Source organism: Eumetopias jubatus, unplaced genomic scaffold (genome assembly GCF_037043125.1).
Source record: "Eumetopias jubatus isolate StellerSeaLion01/CBP00866 unplaced genomic scaffold, mEumJub1_p1.0 scaffold_6, whole genome shotgun sequence".
Taxonomy (NCBI): Eukaryota; Metazoa; Chordata; class Mammalia; order Carnivora; family Otariidae; genus Eumetopias; species Eumetopias jubatus.
In genome coordinates this window covers 82,994,232-83,018,021 of record NW_028274812.1, presented here as the reverse complement: position 1 = coordinate 83,018,021, position 23,790 = coordinate 82,994,232, and the positions used below count along the sequence as shown (strand labels likewise).

General features: G+C 43.7%; 1 protein-coding gene across 3 annotated transcripts in view; it reads right to left on the bottom strand.

Moving 5' to 3' along the window:
* Positions 1 to 21,937: 21,937 nt before the first annotated feature.
* The window catches only part of SLC17A5 (solute carrier family 17 member 5), a 52,995-nt gene continuing 51,142 nt past the window's right edge, over positions 21,938 to 23,790 (bottom strand). For 2 of the 3 annotated variants that reach the window (XM_028097804.2, XM_088023927.1), the window contains one exon: positions 21,938 to 23,347. In XM_028097804.2, coding sequence (XP_027953605.1) covers positions 23,210 to 23,347 — 138 coding nt within the window. In that variant the 3' untranslated portion in view covers positions 21,938 to 23,209. The remainder of the gene's footprint in view (positions 23,348 to 23,790) is intronic. The other variant, XM_028097807.2, reaches the window with a different exon arrangement.

Genomic DNA, 23,790 nt, shown 5'->3' with positions numbered 1-23,790 from the left:
GCATTTGCTCAACTAATGAGGAATGTGCGACACCCCAAAATATATAGATAAATAAGACAGAACAAAAGTGTTTGAATTCAAGAAGTTGGCAGTCTCAAGGGAAGATAAGCATGTCAAATAAATAACAGAACAACATTCTGGACCAGCACAGAGAATGTGCTGAATGCAAATGCTGAGAAAGATACAGAAAATTCATTTGAGAAACTTTTTTATTTTAAAGCATCTATCTATCTATACTTTTAACTTTTTTTTAAGATTTTATTTATTTATTTGACAGGAAGAGAGCACAAGCAGGGGGAGAAGCAAGCAGAGGGAGAAGCAGTCTCCCCACTGAGCAAGGAGTCGTACTCAATCCCAGGACCGTGGGATCATGACCTGAGCTGAAGGCAGACACTTAACTGACTGAGCCACCCAGGTGCCCCTATACTTTTAACTTTTTTTTTTTAAGATTTTATTTATTCATCTGAGACACAGAGATACAGAGAGAGAGAGAGAGGAGAGAGCCTGAGCAGGGAGAGAGGCAGAGGGAGAAGGAGAAGCAGGCTCCCCGCTGAGCCAGGAGCCCGATGTGGGGCTGGATCCCACGACCCTGGGATCATGACCTGAGCCGAAGGCAGCCGCTCAACGATCTGAGCCACCCAGGCGCCCCTATACTTTTAACTTTTTATTATGGAAAAATTCGAACATGCAAAAGTAGAAGGAACGGGAGAATAATTTCGCCCCCCCATTTCCCTTGCATGCATCCATCAGATGAAACTATTTTCTTTTTACTTAAAAGATAGTTTATATATATATAAAATATATATATATACACATTATATATCCCATCCTTATACATTATATATATATAAACTCACGCTCTCTCAAATAAATAAATCCTTATATAAATATATAAATAAAATATTTATATAAATATACATAAATAAAATCTTTATATATACATATATATAATTGTTTTTAATGGGCACAAGCAGGGGGAGCAGCAGAAGGAGAGGAAGAAGCAGACTCCCTGCTGAGCAGGGAGCCCAATGCGGGGCTGGATCCCAGGACCCTGGGATTATGACCTGAGCCGAAGGCAGATGCTTAACCAATGGAGCCACCCAGGCGCCCCTATATCTAAAATTTTAATTCCAGTGTAGTTAACATACAGTGTTTTATTATCATCAGATGCAACTATTAAGAATGCATGGTCAGTCTTGCCAATAGTCACAAAGCATGCTCCAGGGCCAGTTCTACATACTCCCAAGCCTCTCCCTGCCCTGAATCCTGCCAGGTTTAAAAAAATCATTGAGAAGAGGTTATTTCCTAGTCTATTTTACACTATTATGTCTCCCAGTTAGTTTATGTGCATATTTAATGCAATAGTTGAATAAGTATGGTTTTAGATATAGTAATGTCTTTAGAAGCCAGGAATATCACTACATTGATTGTAAGATGATTTCAAGGAATGCATACTTATGAAGTGGAATATTAGACGGTTCTCCTAATTGGACTACTGTATGAAAGCAGGTGGTTGAATCCTGTAGGCTCCAGTAGAATTCCAGGTGTAGCTAATCTTGGGATACTTCCTCATTATGTAACCTACCATTTTCTCTGGTTCCCTGGGTGTTGCTGTTTTCCCCTCTGCTCAACTTAATATACACACCGGCTTTCAGTATCTGGAAAGCTTGTGGAAACACTGCAGTTTTCAGACAAGGCATGATGAGCAAGCAGGCTTAAGTCCTCCATCATTGTAAAAATTACGGTGCTGGGGACTCAGCAAGGCCAAGAGCCCCAGTGCATTGGTCCACCTCTTTTGGGCAGACATAACCAGCAGTCTCCCTGTTGAACTTAATGGATACTTGGTTAAATTCTTCTGTGGGTGTCCGCATTTCACTTAACCATTTGGCTGTAAGTTCCTAGTGTCACGTGAGCAATGACTTAAAATATAGCTTTGTTGCATCATATACATTCATTTGTTCAGTCTCACCTACTCCTCTGCTAAACATTGATTCAGTGTCAAGGTGCTGCACTCAGCATTAGAACCACAAAGATGGGTACATTAGAGTGTTAGGCCGCTAGGGGCTTTCAGGGTACTAGAGGAGACAAGACATGGAAGCAGCTAATTCCAAAGATGTGAGGGTTTTGTTTTGTTTTTTTTAGAGAGGGAGAGAGGTGGGAAGGGGCAGAGGGAAAGGGGGAGAGAGAGAATCTTAAGCAGGCTCCACGCCCAACGTAGAGCTTGATCTCACAACCCTGAGATCAGGACCTGAGCTGAAATCAAGAGTCAGATGCTTAACCAACTGGGCTACGCAGGTGCCCCCAATGATGTGAATATTGGAATGGAAGTACGTACAATAACTAATGGAGTAAGGAGTGCTCAGAGAAATCCCCCAGAGGAGGTGACAATGGACCTGAGTCTTAGGGGATGAGTGGAGATATTCTAATCTAGGCCAAAGGAACAATACATGTAAAGGCAAGATCAGAAGGAAAATGACTTACTCAGCGTGGCTGCCTTGCAGGGTGTGGCAGGCAGAGGCAGAAAATGGGACCTAAAAGGTAAGCTGGGCCATCAAATAAAACAGTTGCACCCATAACCGGATATACCAGCTTTTGTCCCGGATAATGTAATTTGGAATAGATTGGTTAAATAAAAGTAGGGAAATTTCTGGAAGTGTGAGAGAACTAATTGTGGAGTTTTTAACTTTAATTTTAACCTTAAAGACAACTGCCTTTGTTTATAATGAAACTGAGAACAAGTATTCAGAGAAATGTGTATTAGGAACGGCAGTTTCAGTGATCAAAAAAGTTCGGTACTCTGTAGGATGGTGGTAGACAGACTCTACTATCTTATTTCAGTCATACTGTTTGGATATTATAACCATAATAAGAAAAAGGACAAGGATCTTAACAAAAGGAGTTTGTTCTCATGGACCAAACAGTATAAATCTTCTCCGAGTCTACAGACGTTTGTCCTCTCAGCAGAGGAACCATGCCATTGGACTGATTTGTTGGATTATCAATATTGGAAAGTTCCCATATTTTTTAAAATTTGTATTTACAGTCTTGAATATCTAGAGAAAGAGTGATGTTCTAATTGTTTGCCTTTTCTTTTGCATTTTTAGTATATGTGTCTTCGTCTACTTGAACTGCTATAGATAATGGAATGCCATAGGCTGGATGGCTTATAAACCTGTATTTCTCACAATTCTGGAGGCTGAGAAGTCCAAGATCAAGATGCTGGCAGATTTGATGTCTGGTAAGAGCCCTCTTCCTGGTTCATGTCACACTGCTATGTCTATGGCCGAAAGGGCAAAGGAGCTCTCTGGGATCTCTTTTATAAGGGCATTAATACCATTCATGAGCTCTTCCTTCATGCCTAATAGCCTCCCATAGGCCCACCTCTAAATGTCATCACACTGGATATATATTCGGGAGGACCACAACTATTCAGTCTATAGCAATATGTAGCAAAGCACAGTTCTTCTCTGATCTGTGGCTTTCAGATTTTTCTTACACACATAGAATTACAACATTCAGAGGAAGTTATGTCTAGCACAAAAGAGAAAGAGTGACAAGAACCAGTCTTGGAGTGGAGAGGAGGTTCCGGTTGTTGGTGAAGGCTTAGAGAGAAACCAGAGTCTTCTTCTCTTCATATTAATTTACTTAACAGTTAACATTTATGAAACATTTATTAAGCCCCACAATAAGCCAAGCCTGAGGCTTGATGAGGAGGCAGAGATAAGGGCCTGGCTCCTGCCCTCAGAGACCTCAAACCCTAGGGTAACAAGAAGTTACAATAAAGTACGATAAATAATTTAGCAGAAGTCACCTCAGAGTGTCCCAGAGATACAGAGAAATAGCATCTAACTCAATGTTGGGGATGGAGTGTATGGAGGGTTTGGAGGCAAAAAATGTATCCAAGAGTTATTAATACTTGCTTAGGTCTTTTAAAAAATTATCATTTAAAAAAATGTTGTTTTGGGGCATCTGGGTGGCTCAGTCGTTAAGCATCTGCCTTCGGCTCAGGTCATGATTGGGATCAAGCCCCACATCGGGCTCCCTGCTCGGCTGAGAGCCTGCTTCTTCCCTCTCCCACTCCCCCTTGCTTGTGTTCCCTCTCTCACTGTGTCTCTGTCAAATAAATAAATAAAATCTTAAAAAAAAAAAAAAAGGAATGTCTGGGTGGCTCAGTTGGTTATGTATCTGCCTTCAGGGGTGCCTGAGTGGCTCAGTCGGTTAAGCGTCTGTCTTCGGCTCAGGTCTCCTGGGATCGAGTCCCACGTTGGGCTCCCTGCTCAGCGGAGAGCCTGCTTCTCCCTCTGCCTGCAGCTTCCCCCTGTTTGTGCTCTCTCTCTCTCTCTGACAAATAAATAGATAAAACCTTTTTAAAAAAGTATTGGAGTTTTTCTTTTGTAAGAGAAATCCTAACAGTGAACATTTACAGCACTTAATAGCTTACAAGGGGTTTCACATGTGGTTTAGAATGTAAGGCTTACGAAGCTGTGAGATGGATAGCGAAGGCTCATTTCAGAGAGGAAACTGAGCCTCGCAGAGGCCTTGTGGCCTGCCTCCTGGCGCGCAGTGCTGAGTGGCCCATCTCCGGTCCTGGAGCTCCGTTCCCGCCACAGTGTGCTTTTAGTTTTCCGCCCATTGTGCACTGCGTGTATCCTCCAAGGCAGATGGGAGGAGGCTTGGTCCCGTGTAGCTCTGCCTTCCCCTTCTGGTTCTGGGGCCGTAGGACCCATGCACTGTGAGTGAACTGTGAAGTCGGCCCCAGAGCAGGTTCATTCACACGCTGCTGCTGCGTACAAGCTGCACATGATGATCTGAGTTCATGAGCGTTTTACTCTCCAGGGTGGCATTTTTCCATCCATTTTCCTCTTCAGTTTCTGGCCCTGTGGTGGTTAGTGCTCCTGTCAATCTTTCCGACCCTTCCTCCAAATTCCTCGTACCAGCAGTTGCCCTAGGATACTCGATCCTATCTTCAGCACCCTGCCAGGAAAAGCTGCCAGATCACAGTGGAGAGCGTGGCTTCCCGAGCTGCCTCCAGGCAAAAGGCTCTTGCTTGTCCAGCTTTGGGCCAGACCCAGGGTCTACGGGGTCCAGGAGAGGTGATGAAGGGCTGTGACAAATGCCAGCCCTGGCAGATGGGGCGAACACTGGCCAGCTGGAGAGCACAAGACGGCAGCATCTGCCCAGGGACAGGACCTCTGTGCCCCAGATGAGGCCTGCAGCTGAACCGACAAATACCAGCCTGGTGTGGGAGGCCTGCACAAACACCATCATCTCTGGGCATCTTCGCCTTGAATCCACTGGCAGTTGCCTGGAAGATCTAAGAGATATCCAAAAGAATTAGCTAAAAATCTTTCTTGAGGAGCATCTTGGTAGTAAAGCCTGGGCCTAGAGAGGCCTGCAGACCCGGATTCAAGGCTTGCTCTGATGTTGGGGTGTTCTTGGTTGCTACAGAAAACTGACCCGGTCTGGCTTACATAAAAGGGAAATGTGTTATTTTTCATAACCAGAAGTAGGCTGAGCTCTGGGCCTTGTGTGATTGCTCAGGGGCTCACTGATGTCATTAAGGACACAGGGTTTTTTCTGTCTGCCCACTCCTACCATCCACGCTGTTGGTGCCATCCTAAGACCAGTCCGGCCACTTCCCCTTCATGGTGCCAACACAACCGCCACCACTAAGGCTTGCAGGCAATCAGAGCTACTGTCTTCCCTGGTCACTACTAGCAGGCAGACAATCTCCACAAAAGAGACTGTAAATCTTCCGCTTCACGCTCCTGGGCCCAGCTCAGGTCTCGAGCCTACACTCCTGGACCGATGTTATTGCCATGGGAATGACATGTTGATGGGCTCTAGCCTGCCTTGTCTGGTATGGGAGCTACTGGCGACATGCGGATACTGGGCACTTGAAATGTGTCTGGTTTGAATTAAGATATGCTCTAAGTGTAAAATATTCATGAGATTCCAAACACTTCTGTCTCTGTCTCTCTCTCTCACAAGTAAAATACTTCTTCAGTGTTTTTTATATTGATTACATAGTGAGATAACATTTTGGGTATGCTTGGTTAAGAAATTTATTAAAATTAACTCCACCTGCTATTTATTTATTTATTTAAATGTGGGACCGCATTGAGTAAATTTTAAAAAATTTTAATTCCAGTCTAACATACAGTGTCAGATTAGTTTCAGGTGTACAATATAGTGATTCAGCAAGTCTATATCCACCTGTTTATTTTTACTTTTTAAATGTGGCTGCTAGGGGCTCCTGCGTGGCTCAGTTGGTTAAGTGACTGCCTTCGGCTCAGGTCATGATCCCGGAGTCCCGGGATCAAGTCCCACATCGGGCTCCCTGCTCAGCAGGGAGTCTGCTTCTCCCTCTGACCCTACCCCCTCTTGGGCTCTCTCTCTCTCAAATAAATAAATAAAATCTTTAAATGTGGCTGCTAGAAAATTTAAAATGATATGTGCCACTTGTCTTCTCTTTCTATTGGGTAGCACTGGCTCAGACAAATCAGGGTCTACTTCTAGAACTAGCGAGGGACAGATATCTGAATAAAATCATGGTTCTCTTAGGAGGAAGAAGTCTTGGGGCGCCTGGGTGGCTCAGTTGTTAAGTGTCTGCCTTTGGCTCAGGTCATGGTCCCAGGGTCCTGGGATCAAGCCCCACATCAAGCCCCGCATCAAGCCCCGCATCGAGCCCTGCATCAGGCTCCCTGCTCTGCAGGAAGGCTGCTTCTCCCTCTCCCACTCCCCCTGCTTGTGTTCCCTCTCTCGCTGTGTCTCTCTCTGTCAAGTAAATAAATAAAATCTTTAAAAAAAGAAAAAAGGGGGCGCCTGGGTGGCTCAGTTGGTTAAGCGACTGCTTTCGGCTCAGGTCATGATCCTGGAGTCCCAGGATCGAGTCCCACATCAGGCTCCCTGCTCAGCGGGGGGTCTGTTTCTCCCTCTGACCCTCTTCCCTCTCGTGCTTTCTGTCTTTCATTCTCTCTCTCTCAAATAAATAAATAAAATCTTAAAAAAAAAGAAAAAAGAAAAAAAAGAAAAAAGGAAGAAGTCTTCTTGGAATAATACATCATTTTTCTTTGCAGATATTTAACAGAGAGGATGGATGAAGGGCAAACAATGTGGGGCTATACATTCACTGAGAACTATTTATGTGAAAATGTGCTGTGCTAAGTGTTGTGAGGGAAAGAAATTGCTGACTGAGTAGGGGAGATAAGATATGTAGGCATGTGAGTGGTGCAGATAATAAAGGCTGTAGGATTTCAGGCTTTGGAGAGAGAGTTTCTGTCTTGTGGAACAATGGAATGCCAGTTTGATCTGAGCCTTGAAGGTAGGTAGGGTGTTAATAAGAGAAATGGTGAGAGTTGCCTCGGGAGGCATTCTAGGTAAAGGGAAAAGCACAGAGAAAATGCTGAGGCAGGAAAGTTTAAACTAGGGTTTTTTCGTTTAGCTGAAGCTTAAGGTTAGGGAAAAAGAAGACAGAGTTACACTGCTAAGTCTTATACCACTGGGGTGAATCCTAGTAGCAGCTTTATTTTGGGATGCCTGATGTGAACATTTATTAAAGAGGTATGGGCAGCAGTAAAACACATCCTTAAGTCACTTAGCAAATGAGCTGAATTAATCCAGGCCACATCTCTCTTAATGCCCCTACGAAGCCTTCACAGGTTAGATCAAGTACAATGTAGTGCTTGGGTGCATTGACGCTGGCCTGGGTTTTAATCCTGCGTGCCCATCCCATCTGTGCAATTTATTAGAGGTGATATTTTGGGCAATTTTACTAACCTTTCTGCCTCAGGTTCTCTATCTGTAAGATGGGAATGATAACAATATACTTACTTCATAGGGTTGTTGTGAGGATTAAATGTGTTAATATATGGAAAATTCTTAGAACACATCGTACGTGCACAAAGTATGCGCTTTAAAAGTTTGTTAAAAAGGGATGCCTGGGTGGCTCAGTCCTTAAGTGTCTGCCTTGGGCTCAGGTCATGATCCCAGCATCCTGGAATCGAGTACCGCATCAGGCTCCTTGCTCAGCAGGGAGCCTGCTTCTCCCTCTGCCTGCTGCTCCCCCAGCTTGTGCTCTTTCTCTCTGATAAATAAAGAAAAAATCCTTAAAAAATATTTATAAAATTGTGTTAAAAAGTTGGTTTGCCTAGGGTGCCTGGGTGGCTCAGTTGGTTAAGCGACTGCCTTCGGCTCAGGTCATGATCCTGGAGTCCCAGGATGGAGTCCTGCATCGGGCTCCCTGCTCAGCAGGGAGTCTGCTTCTCCCTCTGACTTTCCTCCTTCTCATGCTCTCTCTCTACCATTCTCTCTCTCTCTCAATAAATAAATAAAAATCTTAAAAAAAAAACAAAAAAAGTTGGTTGCCTATTGCTAAGTACACATAGCTAGGCAGCTAGAAGAATGCCACTGCTAGAAAAAAAATCTGTTTTCAAAATCTGCATATATGTGAGTAATAACTATAACTATATAGGTGTATATAAAGATATAAACAATACATACATGTGTGTAAAGGAAATGCACAGAGAGAATCCCGTGGGAAGAAATAGCGTTACCAGCGCAGTCCGGCACACTGAGGCTAGCTCCACGTCTCCTGCAACATTTGCTAAGTCTGCTTTGCTGATGCCCACAGACATTATTGCAGCGTTTACAAATAAATTTTCAAGTATTTAACAAAAGCAGTGCAAAATACACTGAGGAGTTCCGAGTGTTCTTAACAAAACAGGGTATTTTTCAAAATGCGGTGCTGAATTGGGCTTTATATTTTCTTTTAAAAAGGCACCTCCACGTGCTTCACTCTCTCTCCTTCCCTTTCACTAGAAGAGTGTAAGGGGTGCAGAATGTTTTCTGAATTTGGATAAATTTATTTATTTATTTATTTTTTTAAAAGATTTTATTTATTTATTCATGAGAGACAGAGGAGGAGAGAGAGAGAGGGAGAGAGGAGCAGAGGGAGAAGCAGGCTCCCAAGGAGCAGGGAGCCCGATGCGGGACTCGATCCCAGGACCCTGGGATCATGACCCGAGCCAAAGGCAGACGCTTAACCATCTGAGCCACCCAGGCGCCCCTGAATTTGGATAAATTTAGATAAATTGCTCAAATCCCCCAAGGTGACCCTGTATGCCTACTAGTATCCTGGTTTGCCTCAGACGTTTTGTTTTGTTTTTGTTTTTTGGTTTTTTTCTGTTGTCTGGGTGCAATCACTCTTTCCCTCTCCAAAGTCTTGCTTTGGATGGTAAACCGCACGGTCCTCTCATCTATAGGAAAAGAAGAGGACCTGCATGTATCATTAGTGTATCTGGGTTTGAGGGTATTAGTGTATGGGGGTTAGTGTGTACTCACAGGCAGAGAGGGAGGTTTAGAGGGGTAACTTTTGAGTTTGGAGAGCATTCTGGGCTTCTCTAGGCTGGCAGTAATCTCTCCTGGGCAGGGTGCAGGGTGGCCCTGACACGGGCGGCCAGGTCACCGGCCAGCGCGGGTTGGACGCCGAGGCGAGGGCTCCCTCCTCCAGCATGTCCTCCCGGGCCCTCGCGCCACTCCAGTCCACACTCGGTGCTGGCACAACCCGCAGGAGCTGCGTGGGCTGCCACGGGGAGCGCTGGAAACGCCCGGGGCGGCTTGGCTCTGGCTCGCCCTGAGGGTGCTGGTGGGGCTTCGCGGAGCTGTTCACATGCCTTCACAGCCCAGGCACCGACAAAACCCGGGCATTAAAAGCATTCTATTGATTTTCTAATCTGGCTGGAGCTGCTATATTCCTCGAGAGTAACTGAGTCCCGGACAAGAAATCCCAAACTAACACACATCCTGTAGTAGACGACCGAAGTTTCCAGAAATGATCTAACCAACAGGCCTGGGGCCAGCTTCATCCCGGAGACCCTGTTCCCCGATGCAAGGGCAAATTCGTGTCTTGTGAGATCCACTCTGGCCTCCCCCAACCTGAGCGAACGCTTCTCCCCTGGTCTGGAAGCAAAGTTTTGCTATGCGGGGCCCTAGTGTCTTTTTTCAGGATAGTTTTTTTTTTTTTTTAGAAGATTTAATTAATTTATTTATTTAACACAGCGAGAGAAAGAGAGAGAGACAGAGAACACAAGCAGGCAGAGCGGCAGGCAGAGGGAGAGGGAGAGGGAGAAGCAGGATCCGGGCGGAGCAGAGAGCCCAACCTCGGACTCGATCCCAGGAACCTGGGATCATGACCCGAGCTGAAGGCAGACGCTTAACTGCTGAGCCACCCAGGCGCCCTCAGGTTAGTTTTCAGACAGTTAAGAAAACGTGCAGCGTTCTGCCCACTCGCCTGTCTGGACGGGTGGTGGGGGAGTGGGGGGGGGAGGGGGATTGACTGGGGGGGGCTCTCCTAGTGTCTGTGTTTGCGACTGCGGTGACCCTCGCCCTGGAAAATTAAGCCTGAAAGCCTTTGCTTTCAGGTCCCACATAGCTTCTGTGGATTTCACAAAAATCACCATCATTATACTGTAATCTTAAGAGCTAGTTCTGCATTTTAGGCTAAAAAGCAAGGAAAGAGGGTAAAGAAATAATCACTTTTCTTTTCTTTCTTTTTTTTTTAGCGTCCCCGCTGCCGCGAGCTCCGCGTAGCCCCGCGGGTGTAGACGCGGCCTGGGGAGCGGTTGGGAGGCCCCGCTGTGACTTTCCATTGTTCGTGAGGCCCGCGCCCGCCGCGGGGCCGGGGCTGAGTCATTGTAAATTCTTCTCTTTGTGTTTTCTCTCCGTGAGCGCGCGGAGATGGTTGCTCTAATTGTCATCTTCTTTCCTCGGACAAAAGAAATCTAGTCTTTGATAATTCTGATTCACGAGTCAGCTAAAACATGAGTCAAACCTAAGTTTCCGGAGCGCTATAAATAGCTGCTGCACCCTGAGGGGAAGTGCCCAAGGCTCGCATTTCGCCGCCGAGTGGCTCCCAGCTGGGGGATTTCTCTGGTGTCCGCGGTAAAATGATCCGTGCGCCCAGCGAGACTGCAGCGCATTCCACACTTTTGAAGAAGGAGTATGAATGTGTGTATGTGCACTTTAAGCATCAGTTCTTTGAGCAAGTATTTCTTAAAACTATAAAATCCTTATGATGAAAATGGTAGACGTTATCCTGGAGTGAGGGAGTGGAGAACATAGCAGAACTAAGCGGCATCGTCCAAACCGTCTGGTTTTTTGGCAAGTAAACATGGGTCATTTGGCATGGCCTGTGGCCTGACGTGAATATCAACAAGGGCCACTTTGTAGGCCACAGAAATCACTTTATGCCCAGGCTGAGGTGTGAAGTTTGAAGGGTGAGGAAGCTGGGGGCAGGGTACTCCAGCCGGTGCCAGAGACCCTGGGTTTCCCGTTGAAAAGCCAGGGGAACAGTCAATTCCCGCTTGACCCCTGAGTGGTTTATTGTTTGGTTCTTTTTCTTTCTTTCTTTCTTTTTTTCTTTCTTTTTTTCTTTCTTTCTTTCTTTCTTTCTTTCTTTCTTTCTTTCTTTCTTTCTTTCTTTCTTTCTTTCTTTCTTTTTCTTTCTTTCTCTCTCTGTCTCTTTCTCTCTCTCTTTCTTTCTTTCTTTCTTTTTCTTTCTTACCTTATTTCTTCCTTCCTAAACAATGTGGCTTTTTTTTCACATTGAAAAAAATCGACTTTTATTTTCAAAAACTTAAACAAAAAAGCTCAAAGGAGAAAAGAAATTTAAGTTGCCTATTATCCCACTCTCCAGAAATAATTACTGTTGACATTGTGGTGTATGTGTTCAGTTTTTTTTTCTTCCTATGCATATTTTATTTAAACAAAAATGGAATCACTATATTCAGGAAAATTGAAAACATATGCCCACACAAAAACACCTGTATGTGAATGTTCATAGTAGCATTATTCCTAACTGCTAAAAAATGGAAATAATCCAAAGTATGTTCTTCAACTGATGAATGGGTAAACAAGAAGAGGTATATCCATTTAAGGGAATATTATTTGGGAATAAAAAGAATAAAGTGCTGATACGCACACACTACAACAGGGATGAACTTTGAAAACATTATGCTAAGAAAGAAGCCAGACACACAGACCACATATTATGTGATTCCATTTGTATGAAATGTCCAGAATAGGCATATTTATAGAGACAGAAAGTAGATTAGTGGTTGGCAGAGGCTGGAAGGTGGGGGAAGTGGGGAGTGACAGCTAATGTATACTGAGTTTCTTTGTGAGGTGATGAAATGTTCTGGAATTGGATATGGGACAGTTGCACAACTCTGTGAATACACTAAAAACTACTGAATTGTACATTTTTTTTAAAAAGCTTCTATTTATTCATTTGAGAGAGAGAGTGAGAGAGAGCACGAGATGGGGAGAGGCAGACTCCCCGCTGAGCAGGGAGTGGGATGCTGGGCTTGATGCCAAGACCTGGAGATCATGACCTGAGCCAAAGGCAGACGCTTAACCATCTGAGTCACCCAGGAGCCCCTGAATTGTAAACTTTTATTTTATTTTTTAAAATTTATTTATTTATTTATTTGAGAGAGCGAGAATGAAAGACGGAGAGAGAGCACATGAGAGGGGGGAGGGTCAGAGGGAGAAGCAGACTCCCTGCTGAGCAGGGAGCCCTATGCGGAACTCGATCCCAGGACTCCAGGATCATGACCTGAGCTGAAGGCAGTCGCTTAACCAACTGAGCCACCCAGGCGCCCCTGTAAACTTTTAAAAAGGTGGATTTTACATCAATAAAGTTGTCATGAAAAATTAGCATAAAATGTAATTGTGCTGTACCTGGTAATAAATATATTATGGATATTTCTCTAATATTCCCAATAACTGCCTTTCTGTGATTTTTTTTTTTTTTTTAGTAATCTCTATACCCAATGTGGGGCTCACACTCACAACCCCGAGATCAAGAGTTGTATACTCTTCCGACCGAGCCAGCCAGGTGCTCCTGACATTTTTATTTTTAATTACCAAAGGGATGCACAGTCATTGTAAAAAAAAAATTGAATAATGCAGAAAAGTGACAATTAGAAAGTTAAGTATTTCCTCCTCTGCCCGGCTTCAACACTTTCAGAGTATTGCTTAAAAATCACTTTTATCTCATTCTTTTCTGTTCACAGATGTTTATGTTCAGGGCAAGCCCACTGTCTTGTTTTATTTATTTGTTTGTTTGTTTATTTTTAAAAGCTTTTATTTATTTATTTGACAGAGAGAGACACAGCGAGCCGAGGGAACACAAGCAGGGGGAATGGGAGAGGGAGAAGCAGGCTTCCTGCTGAGCAGGGAGCCTGATGCAGGGCTGGATCCCAGAACCCTGGGATCATGACCTGAGCAGAAGGCAGACGCTTAATGACTGAGCCACCCAGGCGCCCCTGTCTTGTTTTATTTTTAATTTTCCCCTTTCCCCCCATCTCTACTCTCATGCTCCTTCCCTGTATTGCCACCCACTCTAATGTGTTTATTGTATGTTCTTAATTATGCAAGTATCCTTGCAAAATATCACTTTTTTTTGTATAAGGTTTTTAATTTTTGGAAGTGGTATTGTGTTAAGTCTTCTTACTCAACACTTTTTGAGGTCTCGGCATGTTCCCGAGTGCTGTTATTTCATGGTAGACATCTGCCACATTTAACTTAGGTTTCCCTAATGAGGGACACCTCAGTTGCCTCCAACTCCATCACAACAAACAGTGTGGTGTATATGCTCCCTTAAGTATGAGCAAGAATCATTCTTCAACATATATCCAGGTGTGGGGCATTATACAGGGTCAAAGGACATATTCTTTTGCAAGTACAAACATTTCCCTTTCTGGAACAGATATGCCAGTTTATATTCTCTCTGCTCTCCTTATGCACAAGAATTTTCATCTCCCCACATCCTTTGCTAACACCTGGTAGCATCAGACTTTCTAATTTTTGCCAATCTGGTGGATCTCAAATTCATTATAGTTTTAGTTTACATTTCTGTTTGTTTCTATAATTACTAGGGAGTTTGATCATCTGTCCATGTACTTGTTTGACATCTAGTCCTCTGTTAAGTGAACTGTCTATTCATTGTTTGGTCATTTTTCTCTTCGGTTTTCTTTTCTTTTTTTTTTTTTTTAAAGATTTTATTTATTTATTCATGAGAGACAGAGAGAGAGATAGAGAGAGAAGCAGGCCCCCAAGGAGCAGGGAGCCCGATGCGGGACTCGATCCCAGGACCCCAGGATCATGACCTGAGCTGAAGGCAGACTTAACCATCTGAGCCACCCAGGCACCCTCTCTTGGGTTTTCTGACTTTTTCTTGTTGACCTGCAGGAGCTCTTTGAATATTCTAGATATTAATCTCTTGTACTGACAAGATGTTGCAATCTCTCCTCTGGTCCGTCATCCATTTACTTTGATATCTTCCGCTGAACACAGGTACTTAACTTAGTATTGTGAAATCCATCTAATTTTGCCCTTATTTCTAGTCTCTAAGGATATTTTCCAATTTTTTTCTATTTATCTCCTAATTTTACATTGCTACTATTAACAAACCTTTTCTACGTATTTGTCAATACATACATAATTTGTTTGGTAACAAAAATAGGATAAAACAATATATATTGTTAGGTAACTCTTTTTCATCCTCCAACAAAAGGTATGGAGTTTCTTCTGTATTTCTTTCCCTTTCTGGGGATTCTATTCAGATCTTTCTCACTTTTTATTTATTTATTTTTTTAAAGATTTTATTTATTTATTTGACACAGAGAGAGAGCACAAGTAGGCAGAGCGGCAGAGGGAGAGAGAGAAGCAGGCTCCCCAACGCGGGGCTCGATCCCAGGACCCTGGGATCATGACCTGAGCCGAAGGCAGATGCTTAACCGACTGAGCCACCCAGGCGCCCCTCTTTCTCACTTTTTAATGGTTGCATAGTATTCTCTTCTGTGAATGTACCATAACTTATTTAACAATGTCCTTATTGATGGAAAATTGACAGTATTACAAAAAATGCTTAGTGCTTATTCAAGTATTTTTTAGGCTAGATTACCCTAGGTAGAATTGCCAGTTCAATGAATCTATTTATTTAATTTTGACTTACAAATTACTTTATGAAAATTGTAAGTCAATTGTAAGTCAAAAATTGTAATGTTTTTTATGTCCAGCAATAGTGTTGAAACAAGATTTCTAATGGAGACAGCATAGCATAGGACAAAAGAGAGCCGCTGTAACATCAGAGAAATCTGGTGTGAATCTTCTCTCTGCCAAAAACTTAGCTGTGGTGACTTTCTCAGTTTCCTCATCTGTAAATGGTGGTTCTGATACCTACACGATAGGGCTGGGAGAATTCAATCAATGTTAAATGTAGAGCCCTCATACAGTACCAGACACCGATTCTCTACTCTGGGAAATTTATTTATTTTACTGATTTTATTATTTTTTAAAATATGGTTTTTCGGGCGCCTGGGTGGCTCAGTTGGTTAAGCGACTGCCTTCGGCTCAGGTCATGATCCTCGAGTCCCGGGATCGAGTCCCACATCGGGCTCCCTGCTCAGCAGGGAGTCTGCTTCTCCCACTGACCCTCTTCCCTCTCGTGCTCTCTATCTCTCATTCTCTCTCTCTCAAATAAATAAATAAAATCTTTAAAAAAATAAAAATCTTTAAAAAAAATAAAAAAAATATGGTTTTTCTTTTTAATTTATTTTTTAAAGGTTTTATTTATTTATTTGACAGAGACACAGCGAGAGAGGGAACACAAGCAGGGGGAGTGGGAGAGGGAGAAGCAGGCCTCCCGCGGAGCAGGGAGCCCGATGTGGGGCTCGATCCCAGGACCCTGGGATCATGACCTGAGCTGAAGGGAGACACTTAATGACTGAGCCACCCAGGCGCCCCCCTCTTGTAGTTTTTTTAAATGCATTTTGCTATTTGTTTTTATGCTTAAAATGTAATTAATGTATAGTTATTCATCTACAAAGTGAATCAGCCATTTTTAATGGTATGTATTTTTTTTTTTAAGATTTTATTTATTTGGGCGCCTGGGTGGCTCAGTTGGTTAAGCGACTGCCTTCAGCTCAGGTCATGATCCTGGAGTCCCAGGATCGAGTCCCGCATCGGGCTCCCTGCGCAGCGGGGAGTCTGCTTCTCCCTCTGACCCTCTCCCCTCTCATGCTCTCTCTCTATCTCATTCTCTCTCTCTCAAATAAATAAATAAAATCTATAAAAAAAAAGATTTTATTTATTTGACAAAGAGAAAGTGAATGCAAGAGAGGGAACACAAGCAGGGGGAGTGGCAGAGGGAGAAGCAGGCTTCCCGCGGAGCAGGGAGCCCTATGCAGGGCTCGATCCCAGGACCCTGGGATCATGACCTGAGCCGAAGGCAGATGCTTAACCGACTGAGCTGCCCAGGTGCCCCTACTCTGGGAAATTTATAAATATTGTTATTTATAATATTATAATACTAGATGCTTCTATACTCAATTTTGAACAGGTTTTCACTATTTCCTCAGCTAATTTAGTTTTTATTGAGTTGGCAGTCTCAGTTCTGGTTCAATCCATCCCACCCTCTTCCTCTTCTTTCCAATCTCCTTAGACTTCCAGGGGAAGAAAAGGGACTCAGAAGATTTAATAATGTGTACCTCATGCCTGCCCACTCCTCTGGCCAGTCTAAACCTGGTGAGAGAAAATCACCGTTGTTCCTCATCAGCCTCGTTAAATTCCGTTCTATTGTGTGGGTTAAAACGCAAGGGCAGGAAGGTCTGGTGTCTGAGAGACACTCTCAGAAAGAACAGAGGCCCGGGGCATGGGCCATGGCTCTGCAGCTACCATTTTTGCTAACAGCAGTGACTAAAAATGGGTGATGGTTGGAGCTCTCCCCTGGGAGGGAAGCCTGTCACACAGGCAGGAAGTGAGGAAGGTATGGGAGGGGAAATATAGAAAACACAAGGGGAGGTTTTTGGACTTATTTTTCTCTCCTGCATTCTGAACTTTCACTTCCCAGTGGGAACCGAGATCCTCCCCAGTTCTTGCTTCCCATCCCATAATTTGAAATAGCAAGGTTTATAGAAGCAAGACTGGAATATCAATAGCTCTTCTGGAGGGAATCTGTTTTTCGGTAAGAGCACAGAGCCGGAGGGTTGGTCTGTTGTACCACACCAGTGTTCTAGTCACTGCGAATTTCAAACTAGTATGTCAGCAGAAATCATGAGTTCAGTGTTTTCACAGTAGCAACTGAATTGTATCCTAGGAGGCTTAGGTTTATAGGAAACATTGAAAAAATTCATAGTCCTATAAAGAAATATAGAATAATTAAATATTCCCTAATATCATACATAGAGCGAAGATAATGATACAACAGGTTCCCAACTGGAGTTGCTTTGAGGCAGGGCTAATTTTACAACTAGGAGAAGGTAAAAATCTTGTGTGCCCTTATGCCCAAGGCTCCTTAGAGGAATCTTTTCAATTAACACGAAACAATTTTGGGGGCGCCTGGATAGCTCAGTTGGTTAGGTGTCCAACTCTTGATTTCCATTCACGTCATGATCTCAGGGTCGTGAGATGGAGCCCCACGTCGGGCTCTGTGCTGGGCGTGGAGCCTGCTTGAGATGCTCTCTCTCTCTCCCTCTGCCCTTCTCCACTTGTGCTCGCTCTCTTAAAAAAAAAAAAAACAACAAAAAACTTTTGTCCTTCAAAAAATAATTTGATTCTGTGCTAGAGACAGATATAAAGGAATTTTTCTTTGGCCTACTGTAATAATTAAAGCCAGTGGGCTTATTTGGTTTTAGCTGGTCTTTGGAGGCTGAGTCCCTGCAAGGGCCAAAGACCTCTCCATTAACAGGGAACGTGTCTCTGATCCCAGCTTTAAACAGGTCTTGTCCCCGCCTTTGCCAGGTAGTTTTATGAAGTGAGGGGAGGTATGTGACCCTGCTATGCAAATGCTCTCTGCTCTCTGTGCTGCCCTGTAGCTGGTGCTGATCACAAAGAGAATCCCGTGAATGTCCCGGGATCAACTTCCTGCCACGGATGATAGGACGATTCAAAGCCCTGCAGACATCTGAAGGAGCTCTTTGGTGTTTAAAAAAAAAAAAAAAAGTGCATTTAGAACAGATACCCGTGTAGGTAATTTATCCAATATGCACACTGGAATTTCCTGTCACTGCATCCTGATCTTCACCCAGAATGGTTCTTGAGCATGAAAAAGACCAGACTGCATATCCTATCCAGATCGCCTTCAATCTCAACCCAACTCTGGCTGCAAGCTCAAGTTTCAGACTGTGGAGTGAGTGTGAAGTAGTTAAAACGCTTACAGCCGCGGGGCTATTCGTGGGGCTCCCCAGGAAGACGGGGGTCAATATGCACACTTGATGCTGGGAGGCCGTGACTTTTTTGACAAGCTGGCGCATTTCAGTTGCTTCTGCCAAAAAGAGCACTTCCGGAAAAGACATAAGGCGGTGTTTGGGAGGGTAGGGCTCCCCCTGTCTGAAGTGCGGCCTCTCCTGGCTTGGAGGCCTGGGAGGGGAAGCAGGCTTGTGCAATAATGGCTTCTCCCTTTCCCAGCGCAGGACCGCCAGTGACGTGGGGCTTCTAAGTTTCCTCCTCCTCCAGCATCAAGATAAAGTGAAAGTAAACAGGCGCTTGGAAAATTACTAGTGTTTTTCCTCATCAGAGCACATGAAAGAGGGTGGCAGAGAATTGGTTACATGTCATTTGTTTTCAATATTGGGTGTCCTCACAGCTTTCCAGAGCAGGAGCTTCTAGAAATTACTCTCGTAGAGCACAATCTTTTATACTTCGCTCTCTTGCTTAATGGTTGCTCTAAAAGGCAGAGGCGCCTGAAAAGGCTTTGTGATCCATTCCATTTACATTTCTATGAGAGAGATAATGCGTTCTTTCCCTGAAATTCGACATATACCCCAGGTCTGTTCATCCAAGGCAGGAACCTGTGCTTTTCCAGAGGGAACCCAGGCCACTTCCTCTGGTGCTCTTCCTGCCTTCTCAATACTTTTATTGATATTTTCCTCTTCAGGGAATTGTATTTAGAACAGCGATAAACTGCCCTTAACGAGGAGATTCTTTCCTTTGCACCAGGGTCTAAATTCAAACCTCTCTATTTCTGATTTCTTGAAAATGAAACACAGGCTGCAGCAGGAGGGACATGACGATGGTTGATACAGACCTGCTGACTTCCGTCTTTGTCTCCATTTCTTCCCGAACTCTAATTCTCAAGGTCGGCTGGCACGCTCATTCCCACTGGATTTGATTGTTGGATGGATAATGATATTTTTATATGGAAGTTTTCAAAGGCTGGAACCCATGAAGGAGAATGATAAATTAGAACGTGAGCTCGATGAGAGAAGGGATTTGCTTTTCTTCACTGCTGTATCCCGGGTGCAAAGAACAAAGCCAGGCTTGAAATGAATGCTCAATAAATATTTGTTGGCATTCACTGGGAGAAGTATTTTGCTTATCTAGAACTAAACTATTCTCAAATACTTTCAAAACCATTTACGAATGACTTATTTTAAGGCTAGCATATCATTTCTTCATTAAAAGGTGTTGGCACATTCAGTTAACTTTTTTCTTTTTTGAGAAAAAAACTACACAGGAGATGAAAACTTCAGTGTATAGTCCATTTAACCAAAGGGTGATTTACTAAATATTTATTTATTTAAAAAAATTTTTTTTGTTTTTTAAAGATTTTATTTATTTGACAGAGAGAGACAGCGAGAGAGGGAACACAAGCAGGGGCAGTGGGAGAGGGAGAAGCAGGCTTCCTGCTGAGCAGGGAGCGCGATGCTGGGCTGGATCCTAGGACCGGGCTCCAGCCCAGGACCGTGAGATCATGACCTGAGCCGAAGGCAGACGCTTAACGACTGAGCCACCCAGGCGCCCCTTACTAAATATTTATTAAGCAAGTAAAATATTGAGACAAAGTATATATTTTTATGAGGGAGACCGTGCTGAGATGAATCAAATGTACCTTGCCCTCAAGATGCTTTCGATGAATCTAATAGGGAGATTAGCCACGAACGAACTCATAGGTATTATAAAGAAAAAGCCATGGAGAAGAAAGGGGTCCAGGGAGTCTGACTGAGCTCCAGCAAGGCCTGCAGGGAGGGAAAGGACTGTGTCAAATGCATATCTGTATCCTTATTGCCTAGCAAAGAGTAGATATTCCTCTTTGTTGAATGAATGAATGATCTTTTCCTGAGGCTGAGTCCTTGAGTTTAAAATAAAGAAAAAACTGAAAATAAATAATCTGATGTTTCAGTGGATCAGAGGAAGAGACCACATCTAGATCAGGGAGATTGGAGGAAGTCAAGGGCCATGAAGAAGGTGGGGATGAAGAGTGACTTTTCAGGTCCAAGGAATGAATTTGGTACAGGCATGGAGGGGAGAGACAATGGAGAACGGGTGGGGGGAGAGTTAAGTAGCTGGGTGTAGCTGCGACCAAGTGTGGTGGGGCATGAGGGTAGAGGAGGCCAGCCTAGGAAGGTGGGCTGCTGGGTAGTTTACTAGGTAGGCAACGGGAAGCCAGGGGCTTCAGCTTTGGGGAGCATCCTGATCAGGCAGATGAGGTGTGTTGGGACCAATAACCCAGCATGGGTGGGAAGGTGGACAGAAGATCAGACTCCAGGCAATGAGACCATTTAACTTTTCTATTCCAGGTGGAAACAAAATTCACAGAGATCTTATTTAGAAGATGGGAGAGGGATTAAAAAAAACACTGTGTTGGGGGTGGGGTGAAGGAGAATGGAGGAGGACCGAATAAAAAATGAGTCGAAGTGACTGGGGAACAGCTCCTAACGAGAGTAAGGAAAGTGGTGGGAAGAGTGGGTTTTAGTGTGGGGGTGGGGTGGGAGCGGGGGAGAGAGGCTGGATTTAAAGAAGTCCCAAGTGTAGAGAAGATAGCCAGTTGGGGATGTCCAGCGGGCATGGCGGTGATTACACAGTAGCTTGAGCAACAGGTGTTTTTCTTATTTCTTTCTTTAGTTCTTAATTGTTTTAATGAATTTTTCTTTTTTTTTAAGATTTTATTTATTTATTTGAGAGAGAGAGCGAGAGCACGACAGAGAGAAAGAGAGATTGAGAGAATGAGTTGGGGGGGGCGGCAGAGGGAGAAGCAGGCTCCTGCAGAGCAAGGAACCCGACATGGGACTCGATCCCAGGACGCTGGGATCATGACCTGAGCTGAAGGCAGACGCCTAACTGACTGAGCCACCCAGGCACCCTTGTTTTTTTCTTTAAACGATGCTTTCATTTAAAAAGTTATACTGCCACATTTGGTAAGGTGAAAATTAATTCTCCTTCCTACCCCTGGTTGCCTATTTTTCTCTCTCCAGAGTTACATAACCACTGTTTCTGGTTTCTTGAATATCATGGTAAAGATACTCTGTATGTAGCTGTGGTTTTATGTCCCCAGAAGAATTTCATATTTTTTTTTAATTTTTAATTTTTTTTAAGATTTCATTTATTTGTCAGAGAGAGCAAGCGCACGCACACAAGCAGGGGGAGCTGCAGGCAGAGGGAGAAGCAGGCTCCCCGCTGAGCAAGGAGCCCGATGCCGGACTCGATCCCAGGACCCAGGGATCATGACCTGAGCTGAGGGCAGACGCTTAACCGACTGAGCCAGCCAGGCATCCCAGAATTTCATATTTTTGTTTTTAAAGGCTAGAGAAGACTTGAGTGTCCTTGAGACAGAAAAGAAAGAGAAGAGAGGTCGAGATTGAAGAACCAAATTACAGAGGAATGACTAAATCAAGATCTTAGAGGAGGCAGGAGAGGGTACAATCTGTGGTGTAGGCATACGCTTCCAGGAGAAGAGCAGGGCCCTCTGCAGAGCTAGGAAGGGCAGGTTGATGGCAAAAGTTTCCTCATGCTGTCTCCCTTAGATGGCCTAAGTCTCCTTGGCCTGGTGGTGGCACAGGGAGGGGCCCGTGGAGGTAGCCTGGTAGCTTGAGGAGGACAGCAGAGATGTCAAATAGCCACTCGAGACACTAGAGAATACCATAGGACTGTCAGATCCAAAAACCAACCCAAAAATGTTTATTTTGATGATTCATAAAAGAAATATCACCATAGCAACTTAAAGCTATTTACAAATTAAAAAAGAAATGTATAGAAATGTATCCACACCATATTACATGTATCAGTTTTACTTAAAATGTTACAGGTAGTGTTGAACAAACATAACAAAACATAAATCAAGTTTTAAATCACATAAATGCCCTCCAAGCATGCTCAAAAGCCACTGGAAGCTGGTTTGGGGAAAAACTGGAAAACATGATTTCAGGAACCACAAGTAAGGATTATTCCACCACTGGTTGTAGGTGATGGGGCCAAATAAAAGTCACTTCAACTTTCAACTGCAACCAGAAGCTTACATGTAGACAAAAGGAAAAAAAATGTGAGTTTTAAAATTGTTTTACTTATTCTGGCGAAGCCCAGAGAACACAGGGACTTGGAAATTTATATTCTAATCCACGTGAAAGTAGTTTTAATCAAGGATGATTTTATTTGTGGTTAATTGGGCATCACACCGTTCTCTTGCAGGTTACATGCCAATCAATATTCCAGTCTGCTGGGAAGGGAAAATCATGAGGATCTGTGAGACTGCGGCAGTGGATCTTGCTGCCCGGGCCTACTTGCGGCTTTCCCGACACGTTAACAGCGCCCAGGGGAAGAACGCCATCTGAAGACTTGGCGCTGACCCTGGTCTTGGATGCTGCCTCTGATAAATGCTGGGCACCGTCCCTGAAGCCAGAGAGGGAATGCTTGGCAGCCTCCTGGGCATGCTTCCCTCCGTGTGGTTGCCAGGCCAAATTATACCATGGCTGGCAGCTCCGTGGAGATGCTACCATTTGAGCCCTAAGTGTCAGGGATTGTGGCCGACACATAATTTGTATGAGCAAAGTGGTCAAAAACAGGTGTTGACCAAGACCTGAGAATTATTATCTAGTGTAATTAAGCAAAGGGATAGAAGGGTCCACTTCCGCTCATTCCTTCAAGGATGCCCCTTAAAAATAAATAGAACGCCCCTACTTTATATTGCCTGATTTGCAGCCAGATATGTGACCCTCAAGTCTAAGTTCCAGGATACATGTTATTAATGATTAAAAATAGCTAATTTTACTAATCTGGCAAGTTGTGACATTTCATGATTACAAGCCTTAAAAGTTTCATCCAATTTTTTCTTATATGTAGAATGCATACACATTTAAAATATCAAAGGCACTTTTAGGTTACATGATAAACAAAAATGCGTTAATAGAGACAGGATTATTTATTGGTTCCTTCAGTTTCTGTGTCCATGTCGATCATCGAGAGCCCAGTTTTGCACTTCACCTTTGGCGAATAGCGAGAAGAAGATGGCACCAGACACATTTATAGCAGCAGCAATACAGAAAACTGTTTGCCATTCTCTAATAGTGTTCTATGGGGGAAAGAAAAACGTGCACATGAAAAAAAATTGTTTATAGTCCGCTTTATAGAAAAGGTGGGGTCACAAGACTGTTACAACAGTAGCATTATTCATAAAAGCCTCATCCTGAAAACAACCCAATGTCCATCAACAGTGAAACAGCTATATTTGTTCCATGGAATACTATACAGCAACTAAAATGAATGAGCTAAAACAACACAGATGCATCTCACAAACGAAATGTTATGCAGAAGAAGCCAGACACAAATGAGTACGTACTGAATGACTGCATTATATGAAATTCCATTATATAAAAGCTCAAAATTACACAGAACTAATCCATAGTGTTAAAGTCAAGAGTAGTGGCTCCTCTTAGCAGGATGAAAGGGGAATGGCAAAAAGGAGCACCCAGAGGCTTTGCAAGAGAGGTAAACGTTCTGTTTCTTGACTGGGTG